Source organism: Balaenoptera borealis (assembly GCF_965194805.1).
Source record: "Balaenoptera borealis genome assembly, chromosome: 10".
In the NCBI taxonomy this organism is placed as follows: Eukaryota; Metazoa; Chordata; class Mammalia; order Artiodactyla; family Balaenopteridae; genus Balaenoptera; species Balaenoptera borealis.
In genome coordinates this window covers 85,410,384-85,429,234 of record NC_138874.1, presented here as the reverse complement: position 1 = coordinate 85,429,234, position 18,851 = coordinate 85,410,384, and the positions used below count along the sequence as shown (strand labels likewise).

Genomic DNA, 18,851 nt, shown 5'->3' with positions numbered 1-18,851 from the left:
CTATGAGATGGTACTATTATTATACCCTTTGGATACACGGAAAGATTGAAACACTTAAAGCTAAAATAACTTGCCCAAGGTCACACAGTGAGTAGCACCTGGCAGGCGAGTGTCCATGCCTGTGTTCCTAACCTCTGTCCGTGTGTGCTTGGGGGTCCCAGGAAACACAGTGCTACTCAACGTTCACCGAACCCCACATGGACTACTAGCTCTGGGTTTTTCACAGTTTCAACATTAAACCCATTGAGAAATCTGGGTTTTCAGGGGTTACTGTGATGGAAAGCAAATGCATGAAGATCAGTGTGGAGCAGGAGATGAGAGTGGCGCTGTCCCATCCAATTCCCAGCTTTGTAGAGCTCAACAGGGGCACCCATCCCATTAGGAAGCCATTATTTAAGAAAGAAATGAAAATTTTATTTTTAAAATTCATTCATTTATTGTTTACCCAGATGGCTACTAAGTTGTTAGGACATAAAGTCTTAAGTTATTTGGACCCAGCTGCTTAATAAATGGAACTGTTGGGTATTTCTTTTGGCCTACAGGTGCCATGAAGGTGATGTGAAAGGAGAAAGTTTGGGAACATCTGTACTCACCATTTTGCCATTGGGAGAACTCTGGAGGGTAACGATGGAGAAGGGTTTCTAGCACAGAGACCCCACTCTGGGAGTTCACTCTGGGGAAACCTCTTCCTGTCTCCATGGCACTCGCACGCACGCGCGCACATGCACACACACGTGCACACACACACACACAGCTCTCCTTTCCCTCCCACAGAAACTAATATACCCTGGCTCCATCAGACCGTTACCAAATCCCACTTGAGTTACCTTTATTTCAATCTCTTGCCCTTTATCAACTGTGTCAGGAAGCAAACTGCTTCTCTTTTACTACCTGTATTTAGTCAAGGTTCAAGTTGAACATCTCCCACTGACATGCAGTCTGCCCTTCAGGTCAGAGGTCACATTGCCAACTCATACCCCAAATGCCACAGTGATAAGCAAACACAAATGCACCCCACCCCCGTGCCAGAGAGCACCTCAGGCTGGTACACCAAATTTTTAATAAATACACAGAGATGATTACAAGACAGATGGCCTGGTAGTATGGCAAAGGGGAAGACGGTGAGGGTGTGCGTGGTGGGACGTTGTCTGGCCAGGGAAGTGGTCACTGGGTCTAAGGCCACAAGAACACTTTCATTCTCTGTCTAATTTACCATAACAGAAAACCAGACAGCAGGGGTGTGGCGGAAACATCTGGGTCAGGGCCTTTTATTACTAACCAGGGGCCACCCTGGACAAGTCACTTCTTGCTGTTCCTCAGTTTCGTCATCTGTAAGGGGACTGGATTGTCCAGTGCTTTTTAAATTGGGGTGCCAGAGGCACATTCACCACCTGTGTGTGCACTTGGAGTGTCTGTCTTTCCGGGGTGCTAAGTTTATTCAAGATTTTGGGGGGCCCACTCTTTTTACATTAAAGCATTTTATATCTTTGTTCAGAACACAGAATTTACATGGATTTTAATTATGGTAATTAATAATTGATGAAGTTTCGTGAGCAATTACTGTGTGCCAAGTGTGAATCCCTTTATATGATCCTCACAATTACCCAATGAGATATTATCTCCATTTATAGATTTTAAAAACCGAGGGCACAGAGAGATGAACTAATCTACCCAGTCACATGTTACTAAGCAATGATAAACAACCGGTCCCCTTGCCCCCGAAAAGATCTGGGCCCATTGCAAGGATTTATCCGCAGACCTGTGAGACTTCTCTGGTGAAGCCTGAAACGCACAGGCCAAAATGATCTCACATTTTGAGATCACAGGTCCAGCTCCGGCACTCCTAAATCAGTTTTAGCTAAATCAGTGGATTAAGGTCATCCTCCGGGTGCCCCTGGAGGATGAAAGGGGCTGGGGAGGCCTTGCGGGGTTTCTGGGGGTTCACTAGGTGGGGTTTCCGGGCCGCTCGAGCGCTCCTATTCGGCCCGAGAGCGGCCTCTGCCTGGGCTGCCGCCTCCCTCCCAGCCTGGGTGTTTCCAGCCGGCGTCGCCGGTACTTCCTCGTTCCCGCGCGCGCCCCAGGCTTAGCTCGCAACGCCCAGCGCCGGCGCTGCTCAGGCGGGAGGGGGCCAGAGGGGAGATGTCGCAACCGTCTCCCTCCCTCTTTCCCCGCCTTGGCACTCAGTCACCTCCCAGATGAGCCCGCTCGCAGACGGCTGCGGGCCGCGGGGTGCCCGGCATGTCCCTTGAGTGCGCGCAGGCGGCGGGCATTGGGCCCGCGCGCAACCTGGAGCGGGCCAACCGCACCCGCTTCCCGTTCTTCTCTGATGTCAAGGGCGACCACCGGTTGGTACTGAGCGCCGTGGAGACTGTGGTGCTGGCACTCATCTTTGCGGTGTCGCTGCTGGGCAACGTGTGCGCCTTGGTGCTGGTAGCGCGCCGACGGCGCCGCGGCACCACAGCCAGCCTGGTGCTCAACCTTTTCTGCGCGGACCTGCTCTTCACCAGCGCCATCCCGCCCGTGCTGGCCGTGCGCTGGACAGAGGCCTGGCTGCTGGGCCCGGGTGCCTGCCACCTGCTCTTCTACGTGATGACCCTGAGCGGCAGCGTCACCATCCTGACGCTGGCGGCAGTCAGCTTGGAGCGCATGGTGTGCATCGTGCGCCTGCGGAGCGGCGTGCGGGGCCCGGGGCGGTGGGCGCGGGCCGCGCTGCTCGCGCTTATCTGGGGCTACTCGGCGATCGCCGCGCTACCCCTCTGCATCTTCTTCCGCGTCGTCCCGCAGCGGTTCTCCGGCGCCGACGAGGTGAGCGCCGGGGTGTGCACGCGGGGCAGGTGTCCGGGAAGGGCTGGCAGACGGGTTGCGCCGGAAACGGTGATCTGGGATGGTCATTAACAAAAACAACAAAACAATAATAGGCGGTTTGCTGCATTTAATCGTTGTGTCACCGTGCGCGGCACTAAGTTTTATCTGTGAAACTTCACTATGACCCTACGATGTAGATCTCATAAACGCCCTCCAAAACGTTGTAAGTGGAGTCCCCGTAATGCCTGTAAAGTGCACTGACTATTGAGAGGTTAATGGAGTAAGGGGCTTAGCGGCCAGACAGACCGAACTAGGGGACCCGGAATGACTGATCACATTATAGTAAATTCTGCTCTCTCGCAGTACTCATTATCACACCTATTTACAGATGAGGAAGCTAAGGTACACAGAGAGTAACTTGCTCAGGGTATCTCAGCCTTAGCGTGAGGAGGAGCTAAGATCGCGCTCAGCACATTCAGTGCGGGCCGGCTGAGGGTCCTGCTTTGAGAATCGCGGGCAGGTGTGTGTGAGTGGGCCGGGGAGAAAGGGCTTTGGAGACCCAGAGACCCCGGACCTAGTGCTGCCTCTAGGGGGGCTGTGACTTCCTCTCCGGAGCATTAGTTTTTCCAACTGCAAGACGGAAATACTAGACTAGACCATGGGATCTTACCCTGGGAGCTTTGAATGAAGAGTGGCTTCAGAGTATCTTGGGCGCCCCAAATGTTCCGAAGATTCCAGAGGCTGAGCCCATAAGCTTTATTCTGGGCACCGCACCCAGAGTTGTCATTAGGATCATTGCGGGGGTCCAGGATCTAAAAAAGATTCTGCGCCCAGTTCATGGCATTGGCTCGAGGCTATTCCTGTCCCTCGGTACAGAATTGCGGGCGCAGGTTTGTTCTCTTTGCTGCCCTGCGGCGCCGCTGCAGGGTTTGCGCGCGGAGATTCACCCGGGACCCCTGACCTGGACAGTGACCGGCGGTTCTGGCTGTTATCCCGGTGTTAGGTTCTGTGGGCCTCGCGGGGAGGGCCAGGGACAGAGGTACTTACGCCCTACGGGAAGGCGCGAGTCTCGAGGCTCAGCCTCCTGGAGTGTCTGCCCGAGGCTGGGTTCTCCGCCCCATTCCTTTTCCCTACGGCGGTGGTCGCTGGTTTTCTGGCCGTGGGACACGAAAGCTCAACCTTGGCCCTAGGAAGGAGTGTGGGGCTTCCCGGCAGAAATCACAGTCCCAAAGAGAGCCCTACGCAGTGACCAGAAGGGGTGGGAGGGCCGGGAGGGAGGGGGGAAGGCTTCTATCTATGAAGGTGAACACAGGCTGACCAGGGGACGTGAACGCAGAAGTGGGCTTCTCTGGACGTTTCCCAGACTGGCCTCTCACACAGGCCTTTCGCTGGGGAGAGAGGTCTGCATCCTGTGTGATAGATATATATATATATTGTTTTTAACAGAAATCAAACCGAAAAGTCTCTGGGGGACTGGGATTCTGCCATCTGTCTTTTGATTTTTTTAAGTTATTCTCTCACTGAGTTACAGTGTTTCTGTATTTTTCACAGACTTGAGGGATTTCACAGAACTCAGGGAATTAAAAACAAATAGAACATATCTTAAGGATATCTTATGTTTCCAGACAGGTATCTTTGTGCCTCCCCCTTTCACAACTGTTTTAGGTACACTCTTAATTAACTGGCAAATAACACTAAAAAATGAGGCTCTTGTCACCTCCCAGCCAAAAACCCAGACTAAAACTTCTTGCTGACGTGGACACGGGGGTTGTTTGAGGGAGAAGGCCTTCGCACAGATGCAGGACCTTCTGTGCCTTGCCACTCTGTATTTTACCCCAGGTAGGGCATCTGTGGAGGTTGGCGCCCTACACAGCACTTCCAGAATGACTACAGTTTTACCGTAAGGTGCTTCCGTGGAGATCTGTGTTGTGGTGGCCTTCCCTCAGTCCCCCTTGGGGCTGGGCGCACAGACCCCTCTTGTTTCAATGCAGAAACACTTCCTTGGTCTTAAGAGCCTTTGGAGAGGGATTTGGGGAAAGCCACTGGGAGAGAATGGGTCCGCACAGCATCTCAGAAGATGAGCGGCGAGGTGAGCTGGCTGCAGGACCCTGTTCCCTGAATTTAGTAGAGGTGGGGCTGGGGAGCTTGTAAGGAAAAACTGGGACAGTCCTTTCCAGCTCTCCATCCTCTGTCTCTTCCCCTACCTGCCGCTCAGCCCCCAACACACACATATCTGCACCTGCCAGTAAGCCAACAAACAGAAAACTCCTGGTTCCTCAAGGGCCATGACCTGAATAGGTAGGAAACATCTTACTTTATAGGTGGGCAAAGTGAGGCTCTGCAGTTAAAGAAATAAGTTGAAAAGAATGAGAAATGGCAGGGGGGAGGGGGTGGGGCCATTAAAAAAAAAAGAGACAGAGAAGGATCTAGTCTAGACTGAATTGAGACTCACATTTAAAATTAGCAAATGCTTGTTTTCTCAATCCTCTACTCCCAGCTTCCTGGCTGTAGATTCTGCCTGCCCCCTCCTACTTGGACACTAAATATGGAGGTTTTGGATGGGGGGACATTTTCCTACCCAAACCACCAGCTGAGAGAACTAACTAAACCCAGGCGCATGCTGGCTCCCTCCCCTCAAGGAGCACCGGCCAGGGAAACAGTGCCTCTCAGAGGTTTCTGTTTATCTGAGCTCCCCCCACAAAAAACCCCCCAAGAACATGATTAGCTTTGTCCATTTGCGCAGTGAGTACCAAGCAGTCAAGGTGACCAGACTCTCTCAAACTTAGATGAAATGATAGACAGGCTAGAAAATGCTAAATAATTTGGTATTAGGAGTGCAGGCTTTGGAGTCAAATGTTCTGAGTGAATCCCATCTCTGCCATTTAGGAGCTGTGAGACAGAGGCAAGTGGTCTCATCTCTCTATACCTCACTTTCCTCATTTGCCAAATGGGCACAATAACAGTATTAACCTTATAGGATTACTGTGGGGACGGAAGTTCAGTAAATGAGCGAACACCTGGCACATACACAGTTAAGCGCTCAAGAGTTGCCAGCTATTATTCGTTTCCTTATCTTTGGTTATAAATATTTTAAACATTTTTCAAACAGTACAATTCTTCTGATTGCGGCAAAATAAAAGACTGCCATTTTAAGAGGGTGGACACATCCTAGCAACTTAGACATCTCAGCCAGGTCAGCTCAGCCTATGCCAGCGGGATTCCTGCCTGTGTGTGCTGTGGCCCTGGTGGGGCGTGACCCTCACTGGCAGGTGGGGAGGACTGTCCACCCTGGTCAGAGTGTGCTGCCCATTGATTCTGCAAACACTTACTGAGCACCCCTCCCTCCTGCCCCCGCCGTGAGCCACACGACCAAGACACCGTCCTTCTCTTCAAGGAGGGCATGTGGATCACACAGATTCTGGTCCCAGACCCTGCACAATTCGGTAACCCCACAGTAACCCCACGAGTTGGTGTTCTCTTGTTTATTTTCTGAAGGAGAAGATGCCTGTAGTTACAGAATGGGCAAAGGATGGAACCAGAAGTTAGCTGGGGTCTGTCTGTTCCTCCTGGTGCCTCTCCCATGAGTTCACACGTCCGGAGGAGCGCTTGGTCCCACTGCCCTGCCCCGCCCCAGTTTAATACCGGGCCAATAATGCCGTCGTGTCCCTACTGAATGTGGATTGGCTGAGGAGACAAACAAGTTTGCTCACACTTGTTAATATTAGAGGATACTTTTAAGATATAGGAAAGTAAGTCCATCTCTTGCCATGGATATGTTCTTTCTTCTCTGCTGGGAAGCTGATAGGAGAGGAGATATATTATATAACTAGGATTCCTAGTTCCTTAAAATGACTTTGAAGTCTTCCATTTTGTTTGAAGAGGCGGGGCAGGGAGAACTATTTACAAAGGTGTCCCCAAGGGTATTCCAGGAAGAGTCATTAGAGAAGCTGACCGGAAACAGCTGGAATCAGGTGGCATTTGCAAATGAGTCAGCCAGTGCGGGGAGGGGTCAGCACCTGAGCAGTGCCTGTAGATAGACGTCCCCCATCCGCAGGAAAGTCTTCCTGGAAAAGAATGAGTGACATGGGGGACTGGAGGGACATCACAGGCTGAGGAGATAGCCCACAATGTTGGCAAGAGATGGTGCTGGAAGGGTTGGTGGGGGTCAACTAGAGAAGGGCCAGTTACACACCCTTTAGGGCGTTGGGACTTAGGAGGTGAGAGATGGCCTGGCCTGTGGTCTGTGGTCTGTGGGCGGAGGGGGAACAGTGAGAATGAGCTTGCATAGCTATGAAGGCAGAACCTAGGAGTTCGCTCTGAGTGGAGAAGGAAGAAGAAGGTGGAAGGCCAGCACTCAGGTATCTTACAGCTTGGAAAATGGCGGCTCCGTGCCAGGAGTTGATGATGCCAGAGGTGGAATCTTTGGGGTGGGACACTGGAGGCTAGAAGTGCCTGGGAGGCATCCTATAGAGATGCCCTCAGGGCCATGGGGCCAGCCTGGGGTTCAGGAGAAGACGGGGCTGGAAAGAGGAGATTGCAACAGCATCTGCAAAAAGCCACCATGGAAATGGATGAGATTGCCAGGGAGAGATGGAGCTTGGGATGGGAATACCAGTCACAGTCAACCACACTTCACACCATTGTACGTGGCCTCCCATCTACATCCTTTCTGGTCCAGACACTGAGCTCCAGCTTCCCCCTTCCCTTGACTGAAGCCCCATCCTTCCAGGCACAGCTGACACAACCCCTCCTGGATGCCGCTTTCCTGGTGCCTCCACAATCCCATCACCTGTAGCTCTCTGGGCTTGCCGCTCTGTATTGAAGTTTCCTAGTGCTTTTCTCCCTCCCTGACTGTACCATAGCCTCCTTTCCCATCCTCACTGTGGCCTCACAGTGGCTCAGTCACCATGGCTTGAGTCAGCGAGTGGTTGGACAAATAGATTAAAGGACACTGTCATTGGCTCAGCCAGCTCTGCTTCTGTAGCTCAGTGACAAAGCAGGCCCAGCACTTTGGGTTTTCAAATTTCCTTTTTATTTTTTTAAATAAATTTATTTATTTTTATTTATTTATTTTTGACTGTGTTGGGTCTTTGTTGCTGTGTGCGGGCTTTCTCTAGTTGCGGTGAGCGGGGGCTACTCTTCGTCGCGGTGCGCGGGCTTCTCACTGCGGTGGCTTCTCTTATTGCGGAGCATGAGCTCTAGGTGCGCGGGCTTCAGTAGTTGTGGCTCGCGGGCTCTAGAGCGCAGGCTCAGTAGTTGTGGCGCACGGGCTTAGTTGCTCCTCAGCACGTGGGATCTTCCCAGACCAGGGCTCGAACCCGTGTCTCCTGCATTGGCAGGCAGATTCTTAATCACTGCGCCACCAGGGAAGCCCGACACTTAATTTTCAAGAGTGTATCTTTCCAGTCTTTTCTATGCCTGTGTGTGTGAGTGTGTGGATAGATACCTTTTCATTCACACCTACACATTTTCTTCGACAATACGAGGCTAATACAGGCAGATTATTTAAGGATCTGTATTTTTGTCCCTAATGTAGAGGGAACACCTTGCTCTATCATTACACATTCTTCTACAAAATCTTGTTAAGCCTGGAGAGGGTTGGGCAGACATTCTGGAGAGCGTTTTCAGAAAGAGTTGGGCGCTCTTGGGGGTTTTAAGAAATGGTTCTGGAGTCATCTGTTTCTCTGCCCTCCCTCCCTGTACATTTTCCCATCACAAGCATAAGAATTAGAGACTAAGTCACACTCAGGGCTGGAATCTGTTTCTTCTGATTGCTGCTTCAACATTTCTGCTGATTTGTGTTGCCCACCCAATGTACTGGAATAAGGAGTCCCTGGTGGGTGGAGGTCTGAGTACAAGCATAGGCTACCTGGATTTCCTGAAGAGCCGTGGTCACCGCACTGTCAATATTCAGAAGATCCTTGAGAGACACAAATTTCTTTCCAATCACCAAAAGGTAGAAAGCTCTAATAAACTTTCTTCTATCAGGTGTGCACGGTGGGGGTGGGGATGAAGGAACAAGTTTTTAGAATGTCTAGTGCATTTGTAAACCGTCTAAACAAAACAGGAAAAGGAAGCAACATTCTCACCCCCAACACCCCCTCAAGGTACAAATATAACTAAAGCATTCTTCCCTGCCTGACTTGCCTCAGAGTTTTTGGTAGGTTCCAGGATATCCTTTATAACCACTCAGCTCTTTGGAGATGATTAAAAAGGACTACATCTTTAGTGTTTTAGACTATTATTTTAGGAGGAAATTTCTAAGCTTTAGCTTCCTCCTCTGTGTAATGGGAAAAATAACTATGCATTTCAATAAGGTTGTGATGAACATTCAGTGAGATAATGTATGTAAAGTGCTTCCTGGCAAAGAATAAATGCTCAGTGAATTTTAGATACTGAATAGGAGAAGGAGTGATTATTTGACTCTATTTTGAGTTTGACCATGCAATTATGATACAAGTTGGGAAATGATAAAAATTCTTTGCCTTTGCTTAGTATAGCATTCAATAAATATTGGTTAAATGAATGAATGAATGAATGATGCTATGAATAATGATACTAATTCTGGACTGTGGTTAAGATGCCTTGTCCACCAGAAATCAATAATGTGGTCTTTTTACGCAGAATGTGCTCTTAAAAAATCTGTTCTATGTGTCCAGAAGTGTGTAGGGCTCTTGTTTTCTAAAGAGTTTTGTCCTATAGTCAGGCAGGCGCTGGAGATTTGTGTTTGGGAGGATAAATAGATCTCTTTTCATTGACCTATTTGTTCATTGGAAAAAATTGTTGCAGCAGCTTAGTAACTATCCAGTGAGGTCGGGGAACATGTTTCAGGGTTTGTAATTAGTGTCAAACATTTGAATTCAACGCAACATAGTGACAGCAGCAAGGTCACAAACCTGCATGCTCTTCCGTCCCATCCAGTGGTTTTACATCTTGATGGCCGTGGCTGCACCTTCACTCTGGGGCTGTCGCATTCTCCTCTAGAGGAGAGGCACACCTCGCTCCTGGTTTTATATGTGTGCGTGTAGCACATCACTTCCAATCTATGTAAACTTTCAGGGGTCAGATTTTTCCCCTGTAAAATGAAGGTCTTGGAAGAGAAGGCTCAAGGGCTCTTTGCAGCTCAGCCCAGGGAAGTGGAAAGAGCACTGGACCTGGAGCCATGCCTGGGAACTGACTCTAGGTCTTCCCAGCCTGGGACCCTGAGGCCCACGTGCCTCCCCTGGAGAATGGGAATAATACTTATGGTGATTCTGAGGGTCAGAGGAGAATGACTTGTAAGTGGGGTTGTGTGGGCAGTGGAAGGGAGTCTGGGGTTTCTCGTCATACCAGTTGTGTAACAGCAAAACACGACAGGGTAACACAACATTGTAACAGTGCCAGGTAACCCCACCTGGGGCTGAGCTAAAGGCCAAATAAGAAGCCAGCATTAAATGACCTTCTCTTCCTTTTTGTAACTAGGAAATTCCGATTTGCACACTGGTTTGGCCCAGCATTGCCGGAGAAATCTCCTGGGATGTGTCATTTGTTACTTTGAACTTCTTGGTACCAGGACTGCTTATTGTGATCAGTTACTCCAAAATTTTACAGGTATGTTTGCTTCAAGCGCCCTGGCTGAACTTCACTCAGGCTTGGGGTATTTCAGATGAACCTTAGCATTTCCAGGTCAAAATTTACCTTAGAATTTGCACCAGCCCAATCCTGGTTCACTGCCCAGATCCATCCCTCTGCAATGCTGAGGGACAAAAGTTTGGTCTTTTTTAAAAAGTTATATCTGTGTGATTGTTATTATTATCATTTTTTTTTGCTGATCACTAGTGTAATACAAACTCATTATAAAAAATTAAAGACATAGAAATGTGTAACACAGATACTAAAAATATGGTCTACCCCCACTGTTGACAATTTAAAGTACATTTTTTCAGGTTATTTTTCTTATAAATTTATATGTATATACATACTTCTATGCAATGTATGTGTATGTATATCTGTGTACATATAAACACACATACGTATGTATATGTGTGTGTATATATATAATGAACCATATAAAATGGTCAACTATAAAATATCAACTATTACCATGGTTCAACCCAATTTTTTTTTTTTAGATTTGAGATAACGCTATCTGCTTTGTAACTTCCTTTTTTTGATTAGCACTGTATCATTACATCCTTCTGTATCGGTTCCTATATCTCTGCCTCATTTCTAATGGCTTCATGGTTCTCCATCATATAGTTGTGACATAATTTATTTTATGGGCTTTTGGGTTGTGTCCATTGTTTCCCCATCACAAACAGCAGTGTGGTGATAAAGATTGTACACTTTTAAAAACTTTTATTGAAGTACAATATAAATACAGAAAAGCACAGCCAGCATACACGCACAGCTCACAAATTGACCACACCCCCAGAAACAGCTCCCAGAAACAGAACGAGAAACAGCATACGAGAAGCCCCTCCTCTATCCCTCTAATTGCTACCCCCCACTCCCAGGGCATGTGCCTTGCAAAAGTGCACTGAAACAGAAAATGATCTCTACCTTCAATGTGACTATGTAGAGGGACATAAAAAAGACTTGCCAGCCTCTTTCTTACCCCTTGAGGCAGCATATTTGCATGCGAGGTGCTGGCCCAGGCAAATGGCATCTACATGTGTTCATGCTCATTTTAGAAGGTTTAATGCGAAACCTTTGAGTTCTCTCCGAGGTTCACCATTGTTGAATCTTGGTTTTACAGCATATAATGGGTCATATGGTGAACGAGCAGGTTGAAGTGGGGCCCTTAGGTCCTGCTTGCTGTCTGGCCACTTTTATGGCCCTTTTGTTGTAGCTAAAGATCTGTGACCTTCTTAGATGCTTTAGAACCCGAAGCCAGGCCAACCTCCATCCGAGTCTTCTAATCTCTGGATCCTGTGTGAGACAGCCCCCCCGTGTTAGTCCCTAGACTCTTCCCCACCAGTTGACTTGTGACCTGTTTAAGTGACGTCCCACCTGGGGCTTGTTCAAGGGTATGAGGCAGATTCAGGCCTGGAGCTGAGGTCTGTAAAGTGCTTGCAGTGGGAGCCTGGCATGTGTAAATGCTATGAAAGCGTTAGTTACTATCATTATGTTAAAAGAAAAGACGGAAGGGAAAAAGAAAGAGAAATGGAGAATGAATTTTTTAAAAATTATTTAACAAATATTTATATGGTGTTTACAATGTGTCAGGAATTCACTTAATCCTAACCAGAATTACAGATGAGGAAACCAAGGCACAGAGAGGTTAAGTAACTTATGAAAGGTCACACAGCTCATAAGCAACAGTATCAGGACTTAAACCCAGGCAGTCTGGTTCCAGAGTCCCAACACTTTAATTCCTCAGACATTTGTTAAGAAGTTGCTCTGTGCAAAGTGTTGTTGGGGAGTAGAGATTGGTCAAGAGTAAGCAAGTCACATTCTCTATCTAGAAGGAGCTTTAACACAAGAAAGGGAAGGGGGAGACAGACAAAGGTGCTGCTATTCAATGCAGTGAAACCCTGAAAAACATTAAGGAGTGATGCTGAGGCTTAGTGTGAAAACACTTTGCAAACTGTTAAAAGAGAAAAAAGAGGGAAAAGAGAGAAAAGCAAAGGGCCATAAAAAACACGGAGACCAGAAGGGGTTATTTTAATAACCTGGCTTTGAGTCCTGAATTTGCCCCTTACTTGCTGTGTGGCCTTGGCAAGTTACTTACCTTCTCTGAACCTCTGTTCCCTCATCTGCAAAATAATGATCAAAAGTCCAACGGTTTAAGATTTTTGTGAGATACATAGGAGATACTCCCGGGGGGACTATGGTGAGTGTCATGCCTTCCTGTAGCAGGGGATGAATAAATTACAGCTGTTGTTCATTGTTAGGCGAGGCTGTTCCTCTAATCCTCTTACAGCATGCTGGGAAGAGGTACTGCTGAGATTTTTGAGAGAATAAACGGCAGGGCCCAGATTTGGAGCACCGCAAGAACATGGGACTGGCCCTAGAGCAGAGCTGGCTGGCTAGATGAGGGCTGGGCAGAAGCTGGCAGCGGCATCCGACCTCTCCTGCTTGGGCAGTCCCGCTCCTGAGTCCCTTAGAGGCAAGAGCGTTCTGATCTGTCCCTTTTCACTCGTGACTCATGGTTCTCAGCCACCTTCTGAGGAAGGACTGACTTATTCTATGGAAAGGGTATTCTTTTCCTCAGGCCAGGGCCCACCTGGAAACATCCTAGGAATCCTCGAGCCCCGATGTGTCCTCTTATCCGTCTGCCTCTAACTGCAGTTCCAGACACTTTGCCTATAAACTCATGGCCAGCCTTCCGTTCTTCCCATCCCAGACCTCAGGACAGCTCCTGGATGAATCCGAGGGTCTCTCATGACTCACAGTTATGAAACGGTGCTCTGAGCAGTCAAAGATATAATTTAGATCCCATCGCTTCCCTCACAGATGGAGGAAAAGCCAAAACCCTCACCTTAAGGCCCTGTGTGATCTGTCCCCTGCCTGCCCCTCTCGCCTCATCTTCTCCTCCTCCCTCGTGTCCTTGGGGCTCTTTCTCACACACGCCAACACACTGCTGCCTCAGGGCCTTTGCACCTGCCATTTCCGCTCCTGGATCTCTCTCCCCCAGACTTCTGCCTGGGCCACTCCCCCGCTTCATTTAGGTCTCTGCTCAAAAGGCTCTTCTCCAGAGAGATTCCCCATCATTCTCTAGCCCCTGACCCTGATTTATTTCTCTTCAAAGCACTTCCAACCCCTGTCATATTCCATTTGTGTGTATTTACTTGCATATCATCTGTCTTGCCCACTAGAATGCAAGCTCCCTGAAGGTAGAGACTTCGTTTTGTTTACTGCCATAGTCCTGTGCCTAAAACAGAGCCTGGCTTATTCATTGTAGGGGCTCAATAAACACTCATTGAATGAGTAAGACACAAACTTGGATCACACTGAAAGGGCCAACAGCACCTTCTCCTTTGGGACAGTGGGAAAACCACTGGACAAAGAGTCATGAGACCCGGATTCTAGTCCAAGCTTTACTACTGTGCGACCTTAGGCAAGTCGCTTAATGAATGTGGGCCTCAGTTCCCTCTGGAGCCAAATGGGCCTCAGTGGATCATTTAACACAATAAAATGAGAATTGCAGATATGATAATGCTTTGAACAAGCTGTTAGACTTTAATATGAAAGAGATCTAATGTGATTTTGAAAATTCCAACATTAATGCAAATATAAGACTTTCAGAAAATTACTTTCCACCCCACTGGCAAAACTGACTATTGACCATTTCCCAGGAGGATTATGACATTTGTTCTCACTTTGCTCCTGTTTGTAACTTGGAAGCAGGTAAGCTGCCAGGTGGAGAGCCTGGGTGGGGCCTCCTAGCTTGCGTCTCTCTTCCTCTGAAGATACTCATAGCTCAGAGACCCTGAATCAGCCTTTCTGCTGAGCTTTTTCTATCAAGAGCAAAACTCTGTAAAATCAATTGAACATCAATATTAATTAGCTATATTCATAGACACAGTTAGCAAATCATTTGAAACCATAGGACAGATAACTACACCACCGACCCTTTTCCCACCAGCCCTACCTCTCACCTGTCACTGCTGCCTCTAACTCAGGTACCATCTCTAGGCCTGAGAAATGTCTCTTTCAAATCACCCTGACTTTTATTCCTCACAAGCAGAGTGTCCCCTAAAGCGTCCTCTAGAACTCCATGGGATGTTAGATGTTAGAAAGGGTTCTGTGATCAAAGGAGTTTGGAAAATGCTGGGTTAATCAAAGTTGAATGGGTTTCTTTGCTGCAGGCCTTCTCAGAGCCTTTATTATGCTCATGAACTTCGGGAATCTCCAACTCTGGAATAGAGTAGGCAGCACTGCTAAATGTGACTGCAGACCGCCTTTTCCCCACAGAGCTCTCTCTGGGCTGGTGGTCCACAGACTCTCCTTTGGGAACCGCTGTTCTCAAGTCCCTACCCTGGTTGCTGCTTCTGCCCTGGGTGAGCACTGAGAGGAGGCTTCACCGGGGCTCTTTTTTTCTGGGGCTGCTTCAACTGCTCATGGCAATGGCCTTTTCCACCCTCTGCCTTCCCTGCTTCCTCTTTCCTCCTGACTCAGGCGTGCTGTACATCTCCAGTGGCTTTTTCCTATCAACAGTTTCCCAGGGTAATAGTCTCCAGGCCACTCCTCAGTGCCTTTGATCAGGCTGACCGTGCTCGCTGGTGGGACTTGGTTTATATTGTCACCCAGTAACCAGCACCATGGCAGGCTTTGTGACAGCTTATAGGTTTCTTGGTCCTCCTCTCCCTTCATCCCCAGGCCCCTCACCACCCAAACACTAGAATGGAAGTGCGGGGTGGGCAGTGCTACCTTGTTTCTTGCTGTGCATCTGGCACCTGTAAGAGTGCTGGCCACATAGTAGGGGCTCAATAAATATATGCTGAATGAGAGAGTGAGTGTCTGGCCTGAAGTTGGAAAACCTTCACCTATCTCAGGGCTTAACTGGGAAATGAAATCCCTTTCAACTCAGTGTGAAGGTCTTAGGTAGTGAACACGTGGCCCTTCCTTCCTCCAGGCCTGGACCTCATTCCCCAGCTTTGGGGCCTGCTTGCCGGTGATGGAAGGGGAGGTTGGTCCTCTGGAAGGATGGAGTCTGTTGTCTGATGATTCTAATCGGGAGGCTGTGGATTGACCAAGCAGCCCTCAGAGGAGACCCAACCCCAGGGGCCGGAGCTGGGTCAGTGGGAGCGAGCTCTCCCCACAGCCCCCTGTCCACGGCTGTGGTCTGGTGGCGTGGGGTGACAGAGGGATGTGGGGTGGGGAGAAGCGTCGCTCGTAGCCTTCAGACGCTCATGTGAATGTGAAGGCAAAGAGTCTCAGGCAATTTAAAAGTGACTTTTCAAAGGACTGGGGGAGAAACTCCAAGCCTGTTGTCCTAGATGAGTAGTTCTCATATTTTAGTGATTGAGAATTACCTGGGGAGTTTATAAAAAGTGCAGATTCCTGGGCCCACTCAGACCCACAGAATCAGAGTATCTGAAGGTGGGCTGAAGCATTTACATTTTATGGAGTGCCAGTGACCCTGATGGTGGTGGCCGTGGGCCACGTTCCCGGGAGCTCTGTCCTCTGTCCTGGCAGTGGCAGTGGTGTGCCTGGCGGTGAAGAGCGTACCCCCTGAGGTACCCTTCCCCCACTTGACCGTGAGGCCTTGAGCAAGTCACTCCACCTCTCAGAGCCTCCGTCTCTTGTCCCCAAAGTGAGAGCATACCCCACAGGCTTGTTTTAAGGATTAAAGTTAATCCTCAGAAGTTAATCAAGCTTTTAATTTGATCTAAAAGCACACCAAGCATTCAGCGTAATGCCAGAGACGCTTTAAACCCTGAACAAAAGTCGACTAGTCTTGTCATCTAATGTGGGGAAGGGAGCAGGGGAGGAGCTGCATTTTATTATAATGGGCCCATTTTCCTTCTCACTCCCTCAAAGCTGTGGGAACTGCGGATGGAAGGAAATGGGGTAGCATCAGTCAGTACTAAAAAAAGAGCCAACCACATGTTCACTTGGCCCATGAGTCAATTGTTTTGCTGTCTGCTCACAGTCGTTGTCAGGCACTTGCCAGAGCCCTGGACCACAGAAGCCACAGGGCTGCCCAGCCCCCAGGGAGCTGCAGTCTGGTGGGACTCAGAGGTAAGAATGATGCTTCAACATCTACCATAGAATATGTGGCAAGTGCCACGTGAGTACCTGAAACAAAGCGCTGCAGGATGCCAACGGCAGATGAACCAGGATGCCTTCCCGGAGTCTCTGGCATTAGAGCTTGGAGTTACAGGCTGGATGGAAGGATTTCCACTGACGGAGATATTAGAGGGTGGGAAGGAATTTGTTTAAGTTTAAGCATGGACTGGAGTCAGACTGCCAAGGTTTGAAGCCCAGCTCTGCGACTGCTTAGTTGGGTACTGTTGGGCAATTTCCTTAACCTCTTTGAGCCTCAGTTTCCTCCTCTGTAAAATGGGTATCATCACTTATCTACAAAACAGAAACAGAGTTACAGATGTAGAAAACAAACTTATGGTTACCAGGGGATAAGTGAAAAGAGGGATAAATTGGAAGATTGGGATTGACATACACACACTACTATATATAAAGTAGATAACTAATAAGGACCTACTGTATAGCACTGGGAACTCTACTCAATACTCTGCAATGGCCTATATGGGAAAAGAATCTAAAAAAGAGTGGATATATGTATATGTATAACTGATTCGCTTTGCTATACACCTGAAACTAACACAACATTGTAAATCAACTATACTCCAATAAAAATTAAATTAAAATAAAATAAAATAAAGCAAAATAAAATGGAGATCATCAAAGTACATATGTCACAGAATCGTTGGGAGAATTTAAAGAGATAAACCAAGTGATATGTACAAGGATTTGGCACATAGTAAGTGCTCAGTAAGTATGAACTTCCATCCACATCATTCATTCAAAAAATATCTAGGGAACTCCCTGGCGATCCAGTGGTTAGGACTCCCCACTTTCACTGCCAAGGGCCTGGGGTTCAAGCCCTGGTCGGGGAATTAAGATCCCACAAGCTGCACGGTGAGGCCAAAAAAACCCCCCAAACCAAAAAAATATCTAAAAGACACTGTACCAGGGCCTCCATCCTTCTTGGCAGAGCAATGTGGACAGCATTAGCAATGCTGCTGTTGGAATCATCCTCATGTGCCCACCAGGCTGCACCTAGGCTACTCAGAGTGGTGCCATTTCCCCTGCAGCCTACCCACCTGCCCCTGGGCAGCTGTTACCCTCCCAGGTCTATCATTCCAAGGTCTCAGATTCACCAGCTTTCACCTGAACACATATTCTAACTTTGATTCTACACAGCACCTTCCAGGTTAGATGTGCCAATGTGACTTTTAGCCTATGGGTCTGAGCAGTCACCCCGCTGCAGAGCAGGGGGGCGGGAGTGGAGGGCAACTCCAGGAAGAGGGCTGGAGCCTTTTATGATATCACTCATCTTCAGCTCACCCAAGCTGGAGTTTCACAGATGGGGGCTTTGACCATTCATCATTAGTAGAGTGACCTTCAACAAGCTACTCAAATTTCCTGAGATTCAATTTCCTCATCTCTGGAGTGAAGATAATAATAGCACGAATCCAACGAGCAGTTTTGAAGATTAAATGTGACAATTTATAAAACAAATGCATAGGACAGTGGCGGGCACACAGGGAGCCTTTCATGAAGCTCGGTGATCCTGATTCGTGTTGTTCTTGGTGGGGAGTGGGTGGGAAGGAAGGGGTTCTGTTCATTCAGCATCTGTTGCCTGGGTCACCGTCACCTAGAAGTGGACCAAAACTACTACACAGAGGCAGTTGTATCTAATCACAGGGCAATTAAACAGCTATCCTTTAATTAGCTAATTAGAAGTATTCTAAAGAGAAGATTTTAAGCCATTCGGGTCTTGGAGTTAATCTTGCCCCAAATTTGAATGATTCTGATTACTTTCTAATTGCTTCATCTCTTGAGATTCAATAATTTTAGGGGAATGGTCCCAGGAAGGCCCGGGCAGAGCTAAGGGTAAGAGTTTTGGCTGCTAAAGTCTCCAGACACGTGAGCACTCGCTGTGTGCCCAGTAGCCTGCTCCTGCAGGAAGAGCAGGACACAGGGCCGGACTAAGCAGAGGCAAGTTAGCAAGCACCATGAATGCGGCAAGACATTCGGAATTGGATCTCTTACCTGGGACAGAGGTCACAGGCTGGAACAAAGCATGTCAGGCTAGTGGGTACAGGGCCCCATCGCATCCCAGGCTAACTGTGCCCCAGTCTGCGGCCACCTCCACCCCAGCCCATCCTCACCCCCTCACCCCCCACCTCTTGGCACTGTTAAAGCTGAGCAGGTGATGGGGGACAGCAGGCCTTCTGCCTACTGGCTGTGCTTAGAGGAAAATTAGAATTAGGCGTAAGGGCAGGACTCTGTATGTATCTCCAGGGCAGTGTGAGCCTAAGCGCTGGGGTCTTTAGAGCCGCTGGGGAAGCCCCACCTTCTCTCTCATGGACTCA

General features: G+C 48.5%; 1 protein-coding gene across 5 annotated transcripts in view; it reads left to right on the top strand.

Annotated features, from left to right (window-relative positions):
• The first annotated feature begins 120 nt into the window (after positions 1-120).
• The window catches only part of FFAR4 (free fatty acid receptor 4), a 37,913-nt gene continuing 19,182 nt past the window's right edge, over positions 121-18,851 (top strand). The window contains exons 1-3 of one of the 5 annotated variants that reach the window (XM_082339731.1): positions 125-2,805; positions 10,267-10,395; positions 16,385-16,473. In XM_082339731.1, coding sequence (XP_082195857.1) covers positions 2,239-2,805; positions 10,267-10,395; positions 16,385-16,473 — 785 coding nt within the window. In that variant the 5' untranslated portion in view covers positions 125-2,238. Of the gene's footprint in view, positions 2,806-10,266; positions 10,396-16,384; positions 16,474-18,851 lie in introns of all 5 variants that reach the window. The other 4 variants (XM_082339730.1, XM_082339732.1, XM_082339728.1 and 1 more) reach the window with 4 other exon arrangements.